Below are 18,635 nucleotides of genomic sequence, written 5' to 3'. Positions count from 1 at the left end.
AGTTACAATAAGTAAATTCAGCCATATAATTAAATGGCGGAACAGCTCCAGGGATTAAATGGCCTACTCCTCCTTACTTGTATGACTTCATCATCATAGAATCCTTACAATGCAGAAGACCATTTGGTCCATCGACTCTGCATTGAACCTCCGAAAGAGCACTACCCAGATCCACCTCGTCCTGTTTAACGTGCCCTATCCCCATAACCTAACCAGTGATATTTCCAGTGATATGTTTCTTGGCAATTGTACAAATTATAGTTATAAAGTTACTGTACAAATACATTTGAAGCACCATGGAATGGAATTCGTCATAACATTATTATTTAAATAAATCAGATTAACAGTTGTGCATGTAGGCTTAGGGCTGGGCTGCTGCCTTCCTACTCAATACTGCCAAGGCAGCAAGTCATCCCAATCAATCAGGAAATTGAAATGAAGGAATGAAAGTCTATGTGCAAAAGTTATGCTCTACCAGATGTGGAGTGATCTGAATTATTCAAAGTTCATGCAAATTTAGCACCTGTGCAAAACTACAAAGCGGGGCAGGCTTTGGCGCGCATGCTCAGTTTGTGGGGGGCATACAGCGCATGCCCGGTGTCTCAGAGCGGCGGCTGGACCGAGGGGGCCCCGGTTCTCAGTTTGTGTCCGCGATGGCTGCCCCCCTGCCACCAGGTTAGTCATTGATGCGGCAAATAAAACCGGCGACTGGTGCCGTGGGCGGCAGAGCGAGGCCGGGGTCTGGGGAGGCCGGGGTCTGCTGATCCATGGTCCTGCTTTTGAATTTGCCTCCTCCGGGGTTAATGTCCCCGGGAAGTGGGAGGATCACCGTTGGCCGCCTTCACGATGGGATGAGCGCCAGTCCTCTGTTTAATTTATTATTCATCTCTCTGTGTTGGAATGACATCTGGCCACTCTGAGTAAATGCATGTCTTTTCTGTTTTTGTTGCTCAGGATTGTTTTGAGGCGAGGACAGCCGCTTTTGGGAGGAGACGGCGTGTGACGTGGCGCAGCGCTGACATGGAGTCCGGGGAGGAAATAGGTAACGGGCAGTGGGAGCTCCTCGGGAGGGCTGGCAGGCTGGGTGCAGGCTGGGTGCTGGCTGGCAGACTGGGTGCTGGCTGGCAGACTGGGTGCTGGCTTGTTGCCGCCTTCCTACAAAATTCATGGTGCCACAGCATCAGGACAACCTGAGAACTCATTCACAGCACCTAGAAACTGCAGCTGGCAGCCAATTGCACATAGGAGGTGAATTGACTCCCAGGGAAGCAAACACGAGTTGTTGTTTTATAAAGAAGCTTGTAGTTTCACATATGTGGACGTTTTGTTTTTCAGCTGAAGGAAATGGTTAATTTCATCTTTTGCCATGTATTCAACAATACTTGGGAACATTTGGAAATTTCGGTGGCTTTTTAAAATTTGCTGAATATAGAATGTTTCGTACACAAAATGGAAATGTCTGACTATGTCAAGCATATCTTTTATAAATAAATACTGCTTTGATAAGTGTTTCTATATCATGATGTGTGGGATTCTGGTTAGAACCAATAATATCTTGCCAATCGGCACATTGATTAGAATGCGTGATCAAACATTTTGACTTGTCTGTTGAAGAAATTAAACTAAAACATGTGGTGTTGCAAGCTGATTTGCACAAATGTTGGCCCAAAGAACCAATGCCAACATCAACAAGGTAGGAGGACAGAGGAAAAGATGGTTTGAAAGAAAAATGTTTTGGGTTCATTTGTTTGTTTTATAATGTGGTAAGCAACATATAATACAAGTAAAGTAAATGTAAAAACTTAAGCAATTAAGATGATTCATCCTGGTTTACCTTTGTATCCCAAATTGGTAGTTGACTGTGTTCTCCTGTGACAATTATATTTAAGGACTAGCTTGGTTGCAGAAACCTTTTTTAAAGTTATCTAGATCATAAAATGAAATCAAAATTATGACATTTAACTCTTTGAGCCTCAGTGAGATCATGCTAATCTGTGACTTCATTCACTGTATTTGCCCCATATCCTTTAATAGCTTTTGGATGGGAAAAACCTAAACAGTTGATTTGGCATCAATTGCTATTTGTGGAAGAAAGTTCCAAACGTGTTGTTCGGTTGAGAAAGCAAAAACATACATTCATATGTCATCTGTCACTTAATCAGGATGTCTAAAGTGCTTCAGAGTGTTACTTTTAGATTGTAGCCACACTTTTATTGGCCAATGTGGAATTTGTAGACATGGGGTCATGCAAGCCATATAAAAGCAGCTGTGGATGCTGAAAACGGAGTAATACTTCATTAGGAAGTAGTGCAAGTGTCATTGAAGGGGTTCTTGATGCTTGTAATCAGAAGACGCGAGGTAAATGGATCTAGAGTTTAAGTATTTCTGAAGGCTTTCTCCGTGTGATTTTTTTGAAGGAGAGATGATTATGTGAGCCGTGTTCCTTTTTGTGAAAAGCTTACAACAGTATATTCTATGTTTGTCCTCATTTGCTGTAGGAAGTGTGACATTTATGTGGGTGTTGAGATCGGGAACATAGGAGCAGGAGTAGGCCATTCGACCCTTCAGCCTGCTCCCCATTCAATAAGATCATGGTTGGTCTTGGCTGAATCTTGCATCTGGCCCAGGCATCATCTTATATGTTTAAGTTTACATAGCCAATTTCAACTAGAGTTTGTTTTGGTTCTTCGTTTCTGATGAAATTGAGTTGAAATAGACTTTTAAGTGAAATCAAAGCTGGCAGGCAGTTTGAGGGTTTTGTTTAGTTTCTCCGACTTGCTGAAACGAATTGTTTTGATTTTTGTTTCTCAAATCTTCCAGCTTCTTGCACATTCTCCCTAAGTTGAAATGTTTTTTTCAGGTTTAGTCTGGATTTTGGATTGTTGCGCACTTAAGCCAATTTGTTTTGTCTTATGAACTTTTTCAGGATTGTGTACTTCTTGCAAGCAAAGGTTAGTAAAGTAGAGAATGCCAGAATAAAAGTAATTGGTAGAGGATAGACAGGCTTCATTTAAACTTAGTTTCAATTGCTCCATCAATATTTCTATTAATTTAAACTATACTTCATGATGTAGGGCAGGGTCATAATCGGGAGGACTTAAAGGGTGGAAGCTCATCAGTGGAATTGGCGGGGGACCAAAATGGATTGAAACTTGTAAACTACAATGGATAGACACTGGAGCATATGTGGGGCAGTAAATCTATCATGAGATGTTTGTACATGAGTATGAGAAATGGGCCTGGATGTGGCAGGATGTACTAGCGCTCAACATTATTCAGGAGTAAAATTGGACAGCAACCTCTGGTATCTGCAAATGCAGTTAATATGTACAATTAGAAACATTGCTACCTCGCTACAAGATTTGGCATGCAAATATCTACCTGTTGCATAAAGTAACTTATACACCAGATCCAACTAAAAACCCCAAAAAAGCTTAGAACTTATCCATTCTTGAACGGATCATGGTGCGATAGGCAAAAAACCTTGAGCCTTAAAATGTTACTTTGGCAAGTGTGGAGACTCATTCTTTCTGATTTTAATTATAGTTGGAGATCTAAACTTTTAAAATTAAATGTGCATATTGTATCTCTTCATCCTACCTTCTCTTTTTCACTTTCTGTGCATAATATTGTTAGATTGAATACTTAAATCAAACTCTAATCTTCCCAGTTTAAAGTTTTTGTCCTGTGTCATGAATCTTCAATTTGATTGAGGAGGCATGCTGTTGCTTTCCCTAATTCTCTCAGGTCTCTCGTCCCCTGTAGAGGAAACCACACCATATCAGACACTTGGTGACGGTAAATTGTCATGCAAAATATTGCTGGAATTGAGTCTGCTATGGCAGGAGGGACGGATTTGGTAGGAATATCAGAAATCTACTGAATTCAGATGGTGGAAATGCATATAACATTCAAAGGTATCGGGTGCTTAGAAACACCATAATATGGTTTAGCTTGATGTGCTGACGATACCTTGGAGATTGAGATTGATCTTGTGGAATAGTTACAAAATGTAACTATTCCACAAGGGGCTGGTTTAGCACAGGGTTAAATCGCTGTCTTTGAAAGCAGACCAAGGCAGGCCAGCAGCACGGTTCAATTCCCGTACCAGCCTCCCCGAACAGGCGCCGGAATGTGGCGACTAGGGGCTTTTCACAGTAACTTCATTCGAAGCCTACTTGCGACAATAAGCGATTTTTCATTTCAAATGAAATACTTTGGGCAAACAATAACATCAACTTGTATTTGAGTAGTGCCTCAAACTTAAAATGTCCTGAGATTCACAGGAGCTTTATCAAACAAAACTTGCCAATGACATAATGAGGTATTAGGATAGATGACCAAAAACTTGGTCAAAGAGTTGGGTTTTAAGGAATAGATTAAAGGAGCAAGGTGAGGCAGAGAAACTTAGAGAGGGAACTTCACAGCTTGGGGCCTTGGTACTCAAGATATTTGAGTCAAATAAAGATTAAAAAATAAAATTTGGATAAAATAAAGGGAAGAATTAGATTGATAAGAGTGCATCTGTTGGAAGATGTTTTTGGTATACAAATTAGCGCAGCAGCAGGAATACAACTGTTTATTTAAGTTACACGGGGTTGAAAAATGATGTACAGAAATGGGTGTTAGAACTGGAGAAGAAGTGAGTTCAAAGTGGAGAAAGAAAAATACAATTTGCAACTATATGCTGAAAGCCTAATCCGAGGTGTTATTAAAATACCATAACATCAAAGGGCGAAAAACAGTATAACCATAGCAGGATAGCTGAGTACACGAGGAGAGGAGCAGCTACCACCATTGTCACACCAAGCTGGAGAAAGCAGGCTCTCCCAAAAAGACAAGGTGGTGGAAAAAGCTGCTATTTTATAAACGCTTAACAGGGAAGAACCACTCCACTGAAGTGAAGAAAATTTTCCCAAACTGGAAAATAAACTGCGAGTGGTAACTATATGCTGGATTTAGCTCCTAGGAGTTGTATAATATTGGATGTTGTTTGGGAAAGGGCCATTTCTCAGATCAGGTATGTAGCTGGGAACAGGGGTTAACTCCATGCGATGCCTTGTGTGTAGCAATTGTAGTTAAGTGTTCTGGTGTAGTGTGTTGTAGTCTTTCTTGTGTGTTTCTTTTAAGTTAATAAATATTCTTTATTAATTCATTACAAGACTGGACTGCTTCTCACTGATTTGCCTATTGTTCCTCATATTATGGCAAGTTGAAATTATACACCAGTAAGAACTGGTGTTTCCAGCTTGGAATACACATAACATCAATGGGGTTCTTGATAGTAGCTGAAAGCACAGCTGCTTCTGTTGGGGAGAGTAAAATCAGGAATGCTCAAGGTCAAAATTGGAGAAAAGCAGACATCTGGGCTGGGATTCTCCCCTACCCGGCGGTGTGGGGGTCCCGACGGGACGGAGTGGCGTGAACCACTCCGGCGTTGGGCCTTCGCAAAGGTGCGGAATTCTCCGCACATTTAGGGGCCAAGCCCTCACGTTGTGGGGCTAGGCCCGTGCCGGAGTGGCTTCCGCTCCGCCGGCCGGCACGAACGGCCTTTGGCGCCCCGTCAGCCGGGACCGAAAGGCTTTCGCCGGCCGGCGGAAGTCCGCGCATACGCCGGTGCGTCAGCGGCTGCTGATGTCATACCGGCGCATACGCAGGGGAGGGGGGTCTCTTCTGCCCCCGCCATGGTGAAGGCCATGGCGGGGCGGAAGAAAGAGTGCCCCCACGGCACAGGCCCGCCGGCCGATCGGTGGGCCCCGATCACGGGCCAGGCCACCGTGGGGGCACCCCTGGGGTCAGATCGCCACGCGCCCCCCCGCCCCTCCCCCCAGGAACCCGGAGCCCGCCCGCGCCGCCAATCCCACCGGTCAGGTTGGTGTTTTGATTCCCGCTGGCGGGAGAGGCCTGTCAGCGCCGGGTCTTCGGCCCATCGGGGGTCGGGGCCCCACTGACCGGCGCAGGGGGCCCGCCGACCGGCGCGGCGCGATTCCCGCCCTGCCGAATCTCGGGGGGCGGAGAATTCGGGACACGGCAGGGGTGGGATTGACGCTGGCCCTGGGTGATTCTACGACCCCCTGGGGGGTTCGGAGTATTCCGCCCCAGATTTGGAAGAGATTACAGACCAAGGGAGGTGTGAGGCGATGGAGGGATTTGGAGAGCCGGATGAAAATTTAATGATACACGTGGCGTGTCAGCTTTCCAGAGCAAAAAAAATCTCTTGACAATTATTCCATAAGCTGCATACTGTTATCTGTAGACAAGCCATATTCTCTGGTTTCCTTCTTTTTTCCCCAAATATTTTTTCAGTTTTATTTCAAGTTTATACATAACAAAAATAATAACAGGTAATAACAGACCTTGCCCCTACTAAACAGCACCAGAACCCACCCCTCCTCCAAGGATATGGCCTCCTCCACTATAGCCTCCCATAAGCCCCAGAGGTACTGCCCTCCTCCGTCCTTGCCAGTGATAAAACGCTCTCCAGCAACGAGGAAGGCGGTACCACAGGGAATGTTGGAAAGATCTTCGTCGCAAAGTTGCGCACCTGTAAATATCTAAATGTGTCTGTCCGTAAAAGTCCTTGAGGTTTGAAAATCTGGCCTCCAAAAACAAATCCTTCACAACAATCCCCTTCTCTTCCCATCCCTGAAACCCAGCGCCCAGCCGTACCGGCTCGAACATATGGTTTGCACAGATCCGCACCAACTTCGATACCCCCCCCCCCCCAATTTGAAGTGCTGCTGAAATTGTCTCCGTATCTTCAATGTGGAGAACACCACCAGATCCCTTGAGTATTTCCTCGGAGAAAAGGGTAGCAAAGCTGTCACCAACACCCTGAGGCCTGAGCCCCTGCAGGACCTCGACTCCATCCGCATCCATGTAGCCTCAGGATCCCCTCACCATCCCAGCACCATCTCTGCATTTGCTGCCCAATAATATATCAGACTTTGCAGTGCCCCCGACTGCCGCTCCCTTTGAAGTCCCTTCCGAATCCCAGCTAATTTTCCTTCCCAAACAAACGTCAAAATCAATTTCTCCACTCCCCAAAACAAGAAAACACTGAAATAGAAACAGAAAACGCGGCTAGCAATTCATTTTCACCAACTGAATTCTGCCAGCCAAGTACAGAGGGAGGCTGTCCCATTTCTTCAAGCCTGCTTTAACCCTCCTCACCAGGCTTGTAAAACTCAACTATACCAGGAACACATTTGGCCCCCGTGCTATACCCATCTGCATTAACCCAATTGCTGTTCTGACTTTCTCCACCCACATTGGCTCCTCTAACCCATTCTGATCCTCCTCCAGCCTGTGACACTCCAAACTCTCCAAAACCTTCAACATATCCGACTCCTCCTCCGGCAGCTCCGGCTTTAAAACATTCTTCTATAATGCCTTAAATACCCCATTAATTTTATCTGGCAGCGATAGTATTCTACCCCCCCAAATCCGTACAATCTCCCAGGAGGCCGCCTGCTGCTTCAGCTGACCAGCCAAAAGCCGACTGGCCTTCTCCCCATATTCGTACATTACCCCCTCGAGCGCCGTCACTGCCTACCGCCTTAATGATGGATAGCAGATCAAATTGCAACTGGAGCTTCTTTCTACTAGCCAGGGACTCTGGTATTGGGTCACTTGAATACCACCTATCCACCTGAAGGATCTCATCCACCAACTGTTTGTGCTCATCTCTCTATCCTCTGTGCTTTCTGCGAAATTACCTCCCCTCGCACCACTGCTTTCAGGGGCCCCCACATTATCGAGGGCAACAACCCCCTCCTCCCCTCCCCATATTCATCAATCACCCTAGCTGTGTTCTCACACAATCCTAAATCCGCTAACAGCTCCACACCGGCAGCTGGGCTGGCCCCGTCTTCAAAACCATATCCACCAGGTGCGGAATATTCTGCATACCTCATCCCTGGCAGCAGGGCTCTCCCCTTCACAAAAATGTACAAATGCACATTATGCACCAGAAAGAAATAGGTGAATTCCCTGACCCCTGGCTACAAAAACGTCATGGATCCGCTCCACCATCTCCTTCACAAATGCTGCCAGTACCTTCGCTGCCTGACTTCGGCCAAGACCGATCCAGCTTGGTGCTTAAAACGCTGTTCAAATCTCCCCCCAAAATCAACAGGTGCATATCCATATCAGGTATCGCAGCCAGCATCCTCTTCATGAACTCCACATCATCCCAATTTGGGGTGTACACGCTCATTAACACCACCGGCGTACCGTCCAATGTCCCCATGATTATGACATACCTGCTGTCTTGTCTGCTACCACCTTCTCCATCCGGAACTGAACTCTTTTGTTAATAAGTATTGCCACCCTTCCAGGCCCTGCTATCAAACCCCGAGTGGAACGCCTGGCTAGCCCAACTCTTATCCGCAGGGGGATCTTCTACAGAAGCACCACATCGGCTTTCAAACTTTTTAAATGAGAGAAAAGTCTTGCACAGTTCACTGGGCCCCCAAAACCCACACATTCCACGTAACCAATCGAATCGGGTGTCTCTTCCCCTCCCCTTCAAGTCAGTCATCTGCACTCCGACATTTTCATCACATAGTAACAGGTCTTGCTCACTGTGCTTAACACTGAAATGCCCTTGAATCTCCTTGCTTCAATCTCCCTTTGTAAATGCCTGTACCTTGTTGTCTAAAGTCAGAATTCTTACTGTAGGCTTCTGAACTAACCGTTTTTTCCATACTATCATTTTTGAATTTTCCTTTCTCATTAGTGATCCTCACACAGCAAATACACATCATGGTCTCCACCTTAGTTTTCCTTCTCTTAGTTATTTCACTTTCTAACTAATTCTCCCACTCTTTTTCATCCCTTTTAATTTGTTGCAGTTTTTAATTTTGATTTCCCTTTCAGACTTTTGGCTTCTTGTGTATTATTTAGTTGATCCTCTTTGTCCTGCATTTGATAATTTTTCTATTTCACTTTAGTTGCTTTCCATTGTACATTTCTGCCTGTGCTGTTCTTAAGAAAACACCTTGATTTTGTACCCTGTTACTTTGCCTGGTCTTCTGAAACTTCATACTGTTATGCAGCCTTTGGAGAACCCCTCTTCCAGTAGCAAAGTATTTTATCTGCTACAGTTTACCTTGTTACGAATTTAGATAGCTCTCCAATCAGTCTGTTGTGTTTGTTTATTTTCACTGGAGTCTGTGATAAGGAGTGAACAGATTAAGCTGTTTAAAATTAAAGGATTTAAACGCACCAGGGAACTTCTCCTCTTTCTAGGAAAGTTCTACAGAACAAGGGGAATTGTCTTCAAATTTAACCTATGCTGCTTAGAAGTGATCTAGTTAATGTTTCTGAAAGCAAGTCGGAGAGACTCTGGAGTGATATTGCCTCAGAAAACCAAAGATGTTGTGCAGTAAAGCCATTAAAACAACAGTAAATACACAATCAGATAGTAAGGTACATAGAGAAAATGCAGGAAATTGGAATTAAAAGGCAGATAATGATGCCACTATTCCTGACCTGAATAGAGATGATTGGTTAATGCTCTCATCAGTCGTGTCTGGAGACTAATCCAGTATGTGACCAGGATTGAGTTTATGCACATTTTGTATCCACCACACAATAAGACTTACATTTATTACTCTTTTAATAGTTGTTAATCCCAAAATACAGGCAATGAAGCATTTAAACAGATATTACGACAGGTCACTAAAATCTTGGCCAGAGAGTTCTTAATGGTGATCCAAAAGAAGAAAAGAAGTTTTGGGAGCGAAATTCCTGAAATTATGGCGCTGGTCACTGAATGGAGGAATTATTCAAGTTGTGGATACTGAAGACTGGAATTGGAAGACCGCAGATATCTTGGGGTTGTCAGGCTGAAGGACGTTACGGGGTCACCTAGAGATGACCAAGACCATGGAGGAATTTGAAAATGAAAATTTTAAAACTGGGGCATTGTTAACTGGAAATGAATGCAAATCAGCACATTAAAGGCTGACATAAGAAAAGCGTCTAAGCTTACAGAAAGTGAAAGATGGGAGGCTGGCTAGGAGTGCATTGGAGTTGTTGTCTAAAGTTAACAAAGCTTGGGGTGTGTATTTCAGTAGCATGTGGGTGAGGACCGGCGGAGTTATTGCTGTTAAGGAGGCATTTAAAATTTTATAATGGTATATCCTTAAATAAAATAACACACCTAGAACTGCTTGATTTATTTTTGAAAATCAATTCTATGTAATTATCTTTAATATTTTTATAGATTTCAAAGAAACTAAATTTTTACTGACAAGTGCCATTAACAACTTTTGCCTTTTGTGTCCAATCCGTGAAAGAGGTTCTGATGCAATGTCATCAACCTGATAGGTTAACTCTGTCCCAACACATGCTGCCTAACCTGCTGGGCATTTGCAGCATTTTTTTTTGTTTAAAATTTTCAGCAACTGGAGTATTTTGGTTTTCCATAAAAGGGGGTTGCTTAATTTTTCATTTTGAATAAGATTTCAGTGCCCTTTTATAGTATGGAAACCTAACCTATGGACCTGTAAATTTGAGAGGGTGAGCAATTTTAGGCTGCAGTCCTTTGCCAATCCTCAAATACAAAATTAATTGGTGCATTGTATTGGTATTTCAGATATGGACGTTATGAAACCTCTAATAGAAGTGGCACATAGTTCTGAAGGTGTATCAGATGAAGAGGAAGAACCTGAATTAACAGGTTTGCATCCACGACGACCAAGTGACGAAGAGGGTATCTCGTAAGTGCTTGTTAATCAAATGTTTTCTCTCGTCATATAACTTTTTGACAACTGTTTTTGCATGTTTCCCTTTTCTGAAAGAATTAATTTGATCTTTCATTTTGCCCCTGTGTTAATGCAGGGGTAAGAGGCCAGTGTGTCCTAGTGTTGCCTTAGTTTAGATGAGTTACTGGGCCAAAGAGATGGCGTGCCAAGTTCAATCCCTGGTTTGTTCTGATGTTCACACTATGAATGACTGGTTTGGAATGCTTAAGTGGTGTTGTTACTTTTTACAGCCTGGGGCTTATTCAGATACCTGGGTCTGGATTGTCTGCTGGCGGAATGCTCCGTTTTGCCGGAAGCCCAGGGGTTTCCTGACGGCTTGGGGCTGCCCCACAATGGGAAACCCCATTGACCTGTGGCATAATAGAGTATCCTGCCGGCGGGGTGAAAAGGAAATGTGGCGTGGCAGGGCGGAGAATCCAGCTCCTGCAGTTTATTTTTGAATTGCTATTATCATAGAGATCATAGAATTTACAGTGCAGAAGGGGGCCATTTGGCCCATCGAGTCTGCACCGGCTCCTGGAAAGAGCACCCTACCCAAGGTTAACACCTCCACCCTATCCCCATAACCCGGTAACCCCACCCAACACTAAGGGCAATTTTGGACACACTAAGGGCAATTTATCATGGCCAATCCACCTAACCTGCACATCTTTGGACTGTGGGAGGAAACCGGAGCACCCGGAGGAAACCCACGCATACACGGGGAGGATGTGCAGACTCCGCACAGACAGTGACCCAAGCCGGAATCGAACCTGGGACCCTGGAGCTGTGAAGCAATTGTGCTAACCACAATGCTATTCTCTTAGTTTCATTTTTTAGAAATAAACATTAATTCCTAGTGAAACTAAGGCTAATTGAGACAAATTCAAGTATATGAGAGAAGGTGAGGTAAGTCGAGGAGTAGTGGAATTGGTGATGCTAAGCTTAAATTTCCAAAGCTTGTAGATTGTAAAGAGAAGCCTGAGATGGACCAGATATGTTTTGAGATCATGGAAAAGTATAAATCTTCATTTCAATACCAAGCGCGCATTTCCTTGTACCTTGTCTGAGAGCAAGTGACAGATTAGATAAAACCTGATAAATATTTATAAAATATTGCTTTAGGCAGCCTATATAAGATTCAGAAATAGTAGGCGATGTTTAACATATTGAGTTTTTGAAGTGATTGTTGATGTGGTGGACAAAGAAAAGCCAGTTGGTGTTTTCTACTTGGATTTCAGAAATCACTTGACAAGGCTTCAGATCATGAATTAATGACTTGAATAAAAAATGTTATGAAATCACCAAGTTAGATATCACTGGTTAAGGGACAGAGAGATTTGGTAATATGTGTGCAAAAATTGTAGGTGGCAAGTCAGGTTGGAAAGTTGATTAGAAAGTCGTACAGGATTCTGATCTTTATAAATTAAGGCATAGCATACAAAAAACAGGAACAGTTACATTGAACCTTTATAAAATATTGCTTTGGCCTTAACTGGAGCAGTTTACCCAATTGTGGGCACCTTTAGGAAGGATGTGAAAGCTTTAGAGAGAATGTAGAAAATATTTAGAAGAATGGTTTATGGGCTGAGGGACTTCAGTTACATTGATAGATTGGAGAAAATGAGATTGTTTTCTTTACAGAAGAGAAATTTTGGAGGGGACTTGTTAAAAATGTTCATAATCATGAGGCCTGGTCAGAATAGAGGGGACTAAACTGTTTCCATTGCAGAAAAAGAAACTGATATCAATGGTTTTCAAAAGATCAACGCTACATGAGGATAAACATTTTTGCTCAGTTGAGTACTCGGGACCTAGAATGCACAAATTGGGGAACATGGGTTTTCGAAGCATGATTGGTTAAGCACTTGAAGAAAATAAGTTACCACACTATAGGGGAAGGACGTGGAAGTGGGATGAGCTGAATTACTTTCTCAGACAGCCAGCACAGACATGTTGGGCTGAATGATCCTGTTCTGTGTTGTAATCATTCTGATTCTTTGTCCAAATACCCATTGTATTAGGCCGTCTCTGTTTATTTTAGCAATGGGCAGAAGAGAATTTGGGGGGAAAGATCAGGGGTGGTCACAAGCAGTTAGTTTCTAGAAAAGGTTGCAAAGACACTTCAAACAGAAAAGCTGCGAGGGAAGTCTTTTGCCAGACTCTGAAGTAGCATGCAGGAATGTTCTTTTTCAGTCAATTAAGATAATCCAATGATGTGGAAAAGTATAGTTGTTATAGCCCCACGAGACCCACTGGTTGACTCAATTGATCTCCTGTAGGGCTCGTGGAGTACGAGCTTCCCCATTGAGGGGTGGAGGCCCAACAGTCGGCTCGTTAATTCCCCGAGATAAAAGCTAGCCCAGGAATGAGCCGGTATCTCAGGATGGTCCCTGCTGGGACTTGGACTGTTGCTTAGTTGCTGTATTTCCTAGCTATGAGTAGGAAATGAACTACTTTTGGCTCAACTTTTCGGGAATCCTCATTAACTACAATATTGGCGGTAAGGATAAAACAGAACTGCAGTTAGCGCTGCGTGGTTACTTCTTGATGCAAATGAGCAAGGTTTGCATGGTTTCAAGAGTGACGTTCTTGGGTACGCTTGACACTTTGATGCGAGTGTGGAAGACTGGACTCCGTATGCGGAGTGTGCGCTATTTCTTCAGGGTGCATACTGTTACTGAGGAAGATCGTCAGAAGGTCAGTCTTATGATTGCCTGTGGGCCCCCACTTTCAGGGCTATAAAGAGCCTGACCTACCCTGCAGCCTCAGACTCCCAAGACCTTTTGAGGAATTGGTGGCGCTCGTGACAAACTACTGTGACCCCAAGCCGTCGCCATTGTTCAAAGATACTGATTTAATACGGCCAAGAGAACCCTAGGGATGTTTGCTATTGGAGTTACTGGCAGTCTCAGTAACAGGACGGCAGACATTCGAAAAGATAAGAATTTAAGGACACACCAGTGAGGTTCGCAACATACATGGGGGAACCACTAACCGTCACGTGAATTATTATGGGAAATTGATCCCTAACCTGGCGATCATCCTTGCAGCACTGCCATGTGCTACTGAAGAAATATCAGAAATTGGCGTGGAGAGCGCCGCAGGAAGGAGCTTTGATAGGCGGCTGTCATCAGGGATCTTGGCTCATGGCAACTCAATAATGCCTCTTTTGGTCACTTGTGATGCCTCTCTGTGCGGAATCGAGACGGTGGTATCCCACCACATGGACGACGGACAGGAGAGACTGATAGCCTATGCATCGTGGACTTCGGCCGCTGCAAAGCGCAACTGTGCTCTAATAGGGCTGGCCATCGTCTTTGCGGTGAAGACATTTCACCAGTATGTGTATGGACATTGGTTCACAAAAGGACGCCAAGCCACTGCTCGGATTGTTTAAAAAGGACAAGGTGATTTCCACAAATAGCCTCTGAATACAGCAATGGGACCGATTGCTCGCGGCATGCATGTAAACATTTGAGTATCGCCCGGGCATACAGATTGCAAATGTGGGCGCGCTGAGCTGACTCCCATTACCGAATGCTCCACCAAGGATTGACGAGGTGTTATTTACCTTAAATTTTATGCATACCTTGTCACCGCACAAATAAGCGATTGGATGCAGAAGGACCCAGTGTTGACAAAATTAGGCCATGTCATCTTACATGGTGGCCAGCAATGGAAACAGCCTAAGGAGCTGTGGGATTTTGAGACCAAGCAGCATGGAGGACATCATTCTCCTGTGGAGAGCTTGCATTTTGATCCCAAGCCAGGGCAGATAGGCCATACCCTACACAATGGGTGTCGAGATCAAAATGTTAGCCAGGTGCTATGTATGGCGAGATTGAGCAACTGGCCCATCAGTGCAGCACATGCGAGGAGCATCAGAAGCTTCCGCCAGCCGCACCACTCCATCCATGGAGATAAGCAGGCTGTCATTGGATGAGCCTACATGCAGATTTTGCCGACCCGTGTTCTTGCTGATAGTGGACACCCATTCGAAATGGCTAGACACCATCAAATGTCTCAGCAGTTCAAAGGCCACTGCCGAGAAACTGCGACCCCATGGCATCCCAGAAGTATTAGTCATGGACAGCGTACTCTGTTCACCAGAGAGGAGTTTACACTCTTCACAAACACAAACTGGGTCAAGCACATCTGGCCCCATACCACCCTTAAATGGTCTGGCTGAACTAACAGTGCAGACTTTCAAGAAGGGAATGAGGAAACCAGCCACTGGATCCTTGTAAGTGAGGCCGGCATGCCTTTTTTTTCAGTTACTGGACCACATCGCACATTACGACTGAGTGGAATCGGCTGAACTGTTGATGGACCAATGGCTCAGAACCTGCCTTAGTCTAACGTTCGCCGATATTAGCGGGGAAGTAGAAAGGGATCAAGACCTTCACAGGTAATATCGAAGCAGGTGAACGCAAGCCAAAAGCTTCTGACCAGGGGATGAAGTAAACATCCAATATTTCGGAGATAGTGCCTGTTGAATTCCAGGGACCGCAGTGGAACAGACTGGACCGATATTGTATGCATGAAAAACACTGGAACGGAGTGTGGAAGCACATAGACAACATCCAGAGTAGGGGGCCTGCATTAGAACTTGGACTGTTGCTCAGTTGCTATATTTCCTACCTGTGTGTAGGAAGTAAACTACTTTTGACTCTCCTTTTCAGGATTCCTCATTGACTACAGTAGTAGTGTATGTTCATTTTGTATTGGATGAAGACAAATTTTTGAGCTTCATGTGTACCAGCATTATGGGTGGAACTATAATACCTGAATTGCAGTGTCCTTAAATAACCATCACCTTCTCGAGACAACACGGGAACCTTACCAGGGTACACAAACCTCAAAAGAATGATGCCAAAAGGAAGAGTTGTATATTAAATTTGATCCGAACTGTACTATTTGTTTACCTTCTGTGAAATAACACAGCTTAGTGATTTATATCTGATTAAATCACACATTTTATATGTTCATTTACAAAACAATCATGTGACTGACACAATCTAATTGGATCACTGTTCTTAAACAGCTGGGTTTCAGTACAGGACTTTCCTGGAAAACCCTAAATGTAAGATACCTAAATTGCTAATAGGAGTGACTGGCACCATTGTACCTGAGAGAAGATCTAAACATGGGGCAGGGTTTTTACTGTATGCTGCGTGATAGCTACATTTGCTAATACAAGTGCTTGTACTCCAAAAATAAAGAATTCATTGACAGTGAAGAGCTCTGACATACCTTGAGGCCATGAGTAGTATTGTATTAATTAAGACAGTCATTCTTCGTTTAAACCCGATTATTCCTTTGACTGGCTCAACCCCCCTTCCAAACGCTCTAACTGCAGGTTTCTGCAGAGGATGTCTCTTCCTAACTAAACTGGCACTTCTCTTGCCAGGGCCTTATTTAGTGAAATCAATTTGAGTTAACTTTCTAATTAAAAATATCATTTGAACTTGGAATGAGATAGCTGGTACATTAGCTGGTTGACAATTTTGTGCACTTTATATCATTACAGGTTTACCCAAACATTGATTCATTTGTTGAAAGGAAACATTGGAACTGGGCTGCTGGGTTTGCCACTTGCAATCAAAAATGCAGGCCTTCTGGTAAGAGTCAATGTGCATTAACTAAAAGGGGACACTCTCTTCTTGAGAGAGTTTATTTTTTAGCTTGGAGATCTACCATTTTCGTTGCAGCGATATTGTGTGCAGATGTGAAGATGAGATTTATTGGCTCCGAATGCCCAGTCTCTGGATAGTGGAAGACTGGAAGTACCCTGAAAAATGTGCATGGGGCACCTCTGAAGTCCTGACATAAGCACATCCCTGTTACTTCAATAGGAACTGATTGCTGGTTTTGCCCTACCCAGATGGGTCATTGGTTTAATTTGCCTTAAATTTTCCCTAGTTTTTACATAGATTTGCTTGGAGTTTTTTAATAGACTTTTGCTGGTTTTATACTTGCTACGTAAATCAGCTGAAGTGTTGGAAGTGCTCCAGAACCCACGCCAGTGTTCACTTCCCGCAGGACACCTGAACACTGTCGTGAGGCTGAACGAGATTTAGCATTGTCTGTGGGGTGGGGCATTGTAGTTTTGGAGGTTATCAACGGCAGGTATTTTTTCTTTACGAAACACTTTATTGAAGGCATTTTCAATATAAACATAACCAAGAAATACACAAGTCAACAGGAAACACATCCCTCCCTCCACACCCCACAACAAACACCCCGGCACCTGCTCCACTTTTCCAGTCCCCCCCCACCCAAACAACACCCAACTCTCCTCCACCTGTATCCCAAAGTAGCAAAAACTCGCCCCCACCAACCAAAGCGGTAGTACCCCAACCTTGTCTGCTGTCCCCCTGCATTAATTGGGAATCCCTCACTTTTCCCCACAAAGAACAACAAAGAAAAGGACAGTTCAGGAACAGGCCCTTCGGCCATCCAAGCCTGCGCCGACCATGCTGCTCCTCTAAACTCTAAGCTCAATACTTCTTAACTCCCTCTGACCCCTAAGCACAATTGCCAGCAGCTCAATCGCCATGGCAAAGAGTAGAGGAGGCAGCGGACAACCCTGCCTTGTCCTTCGGTGTAACTCGATGTACTCCACCAACCTCTACTTCTCTACCCTCTCCCTGTACGCCCGACTCAAAATAAATTGCCCCACCTTTACCACCGCCTTCAGCACCTCCCACAATGCAGAGGCAGAAACCTCCCTTTTCTTAATCTGCTCAGCATAATTACGGATGGTCACTCTCGCCCTTTTGCAAACCCCCTTATCAACCGATAACCCCACATCAAATCTCCACTGCGGCTGCTGAGCTTCCCCTTTCGCCACCCGCAAACCCACCCAATGTCTTTTCTAAGACGAAGAAATCAATCCGGAAGTACGCCTGTGCACATTCAAGAAATACGTCACGTCCCCTCCCCCAATAATCAGCCGGTGCGTGTCCAGGTCCGGAATCTTTTATAAAACTAGCAACACCCTGCAGATTCCACTCACCATCACAAACCTACCCCCTCCCTGAGTCATTTATTATTATTATTATTATTATTATTATACTTTACACCTCCAGAGCCATATTCAACTCCTCAGCCTCGTCTGGTCTAACTTCAAGTGTGTCTCCTGAAAATACACAAAGTCCACCTTCAAGCCCCTTAAATGCATGAAAACGTGAGACCTTTTAACTGGACCTTTCAAACCTCAAACATTTCATGTAATCAACTGGCCAGCTCCCACCTACCGATCAGCCATAACCCCTCTTTAACTAGCTCCCCCAGGTCCACTCCTCATTCACCCTCTGGCCTTCCCCAAGATGTCTGCCGTCATTTCGCCTTAATCAACTGCGCCACACCACAGCAGCATCCCTCACCCCCATGAACAAAGAAAAAGAAAACTCAACCACCTCCCCCACTCCCTCTACAAATTGACCCCACCCCCCATTCCTGTTAACTAGCCGACCAGCTAGAATGGTGACCCCCTACTCAAGGCCGCCGTCTACCCCCTGCCTCCAACTGCAATTCCCCCAAAATAGTAAAACACACTTACCCACTCTTCACCCAGACACATTAAATACATCAACCCAAATTCTTTACATTGAACCTAGGAGATACTAATGTCCTCACTTCCCAGTCCATGGTCTCTTGTAAATTGACTTGCCTCCTCTTACATGCCAAAATAAAATTCTCGATTCTGGTGTGTGACTCACATATGAGCAGGAACTTCACTCCTTCCTTGTCGAGAGCAGCTTTGATCCAATTGAAACTGGCCTGCCGCTTGGCCAACTCCGCGCTCAAGTCTTGGTAAATCCTCAGCCGTTTCCTTCCCAGGTGCACTTTCTTGTTTCCTTTGTATCTTCTCCTTGT

General features: G+C 44.4%; 1 protein-coding gene across 8 annotated transcripts in view; it reads left to right on the top strand.

Moving 5' to 3' along the window:
- Nucleotides 1–546: 546 nt before the first annotated feature.
- The window catches only part of LOC119977591 (proton-coupled amino acid transporter 4-like), a 551,265-nt gene continuing 533,176 nt past the window's right edge, over nt 547–18,635 (top strand). For 4 of the 8 annotated variants that reach the window (XM_038818709.1, XM_038818710.1, XM_038818707.1 and 1 more), the window contains exons 1-4: nt 558–675; nt 955–1,042; nt 10,604–10,727; nt 16,285–16,375. In XM_038818709.1, coding sequence (XP_038674637.1) covers nt 562–675; nt 955–1,042; nt 10,604–10,727; nt 16,285–16,375 — 417 coding nt within the window. In that variant the 5' untranslated portion in view covers nt 558–561. Of the gene's footprint in view, nt 676–954; nt 1,043–10,603; nt 10,728–16,284; nt 16,376–18,635 lie in introns of all 8 variants that reach the window. The other 4 variants (XR_005463231.1, XM_038818705.1, XM_038818711.1 and 1 more) reach the window with 2 other exon arrangements.

Source organism: Scyliorhinus canicula, chromosome 14 (genome assembly GCF_902713615.1).
Source record: "Scyliorhinus canicula chromosome 14, sScyCan1.1, whole genome shotgun sequence".
NCBI classification, from domain to species: Eukaryota; Metazoa; Chordata; class Chondrichthyes; order Carcharhiniformes; family Scyliorhinidae; genus Scyliorhinus; species Scyliorhinus canicula.
Note: the sequence above shows the minus strand (reverse complement) of the source record. Positions and strands in the feature narration are given on the sequence as shown.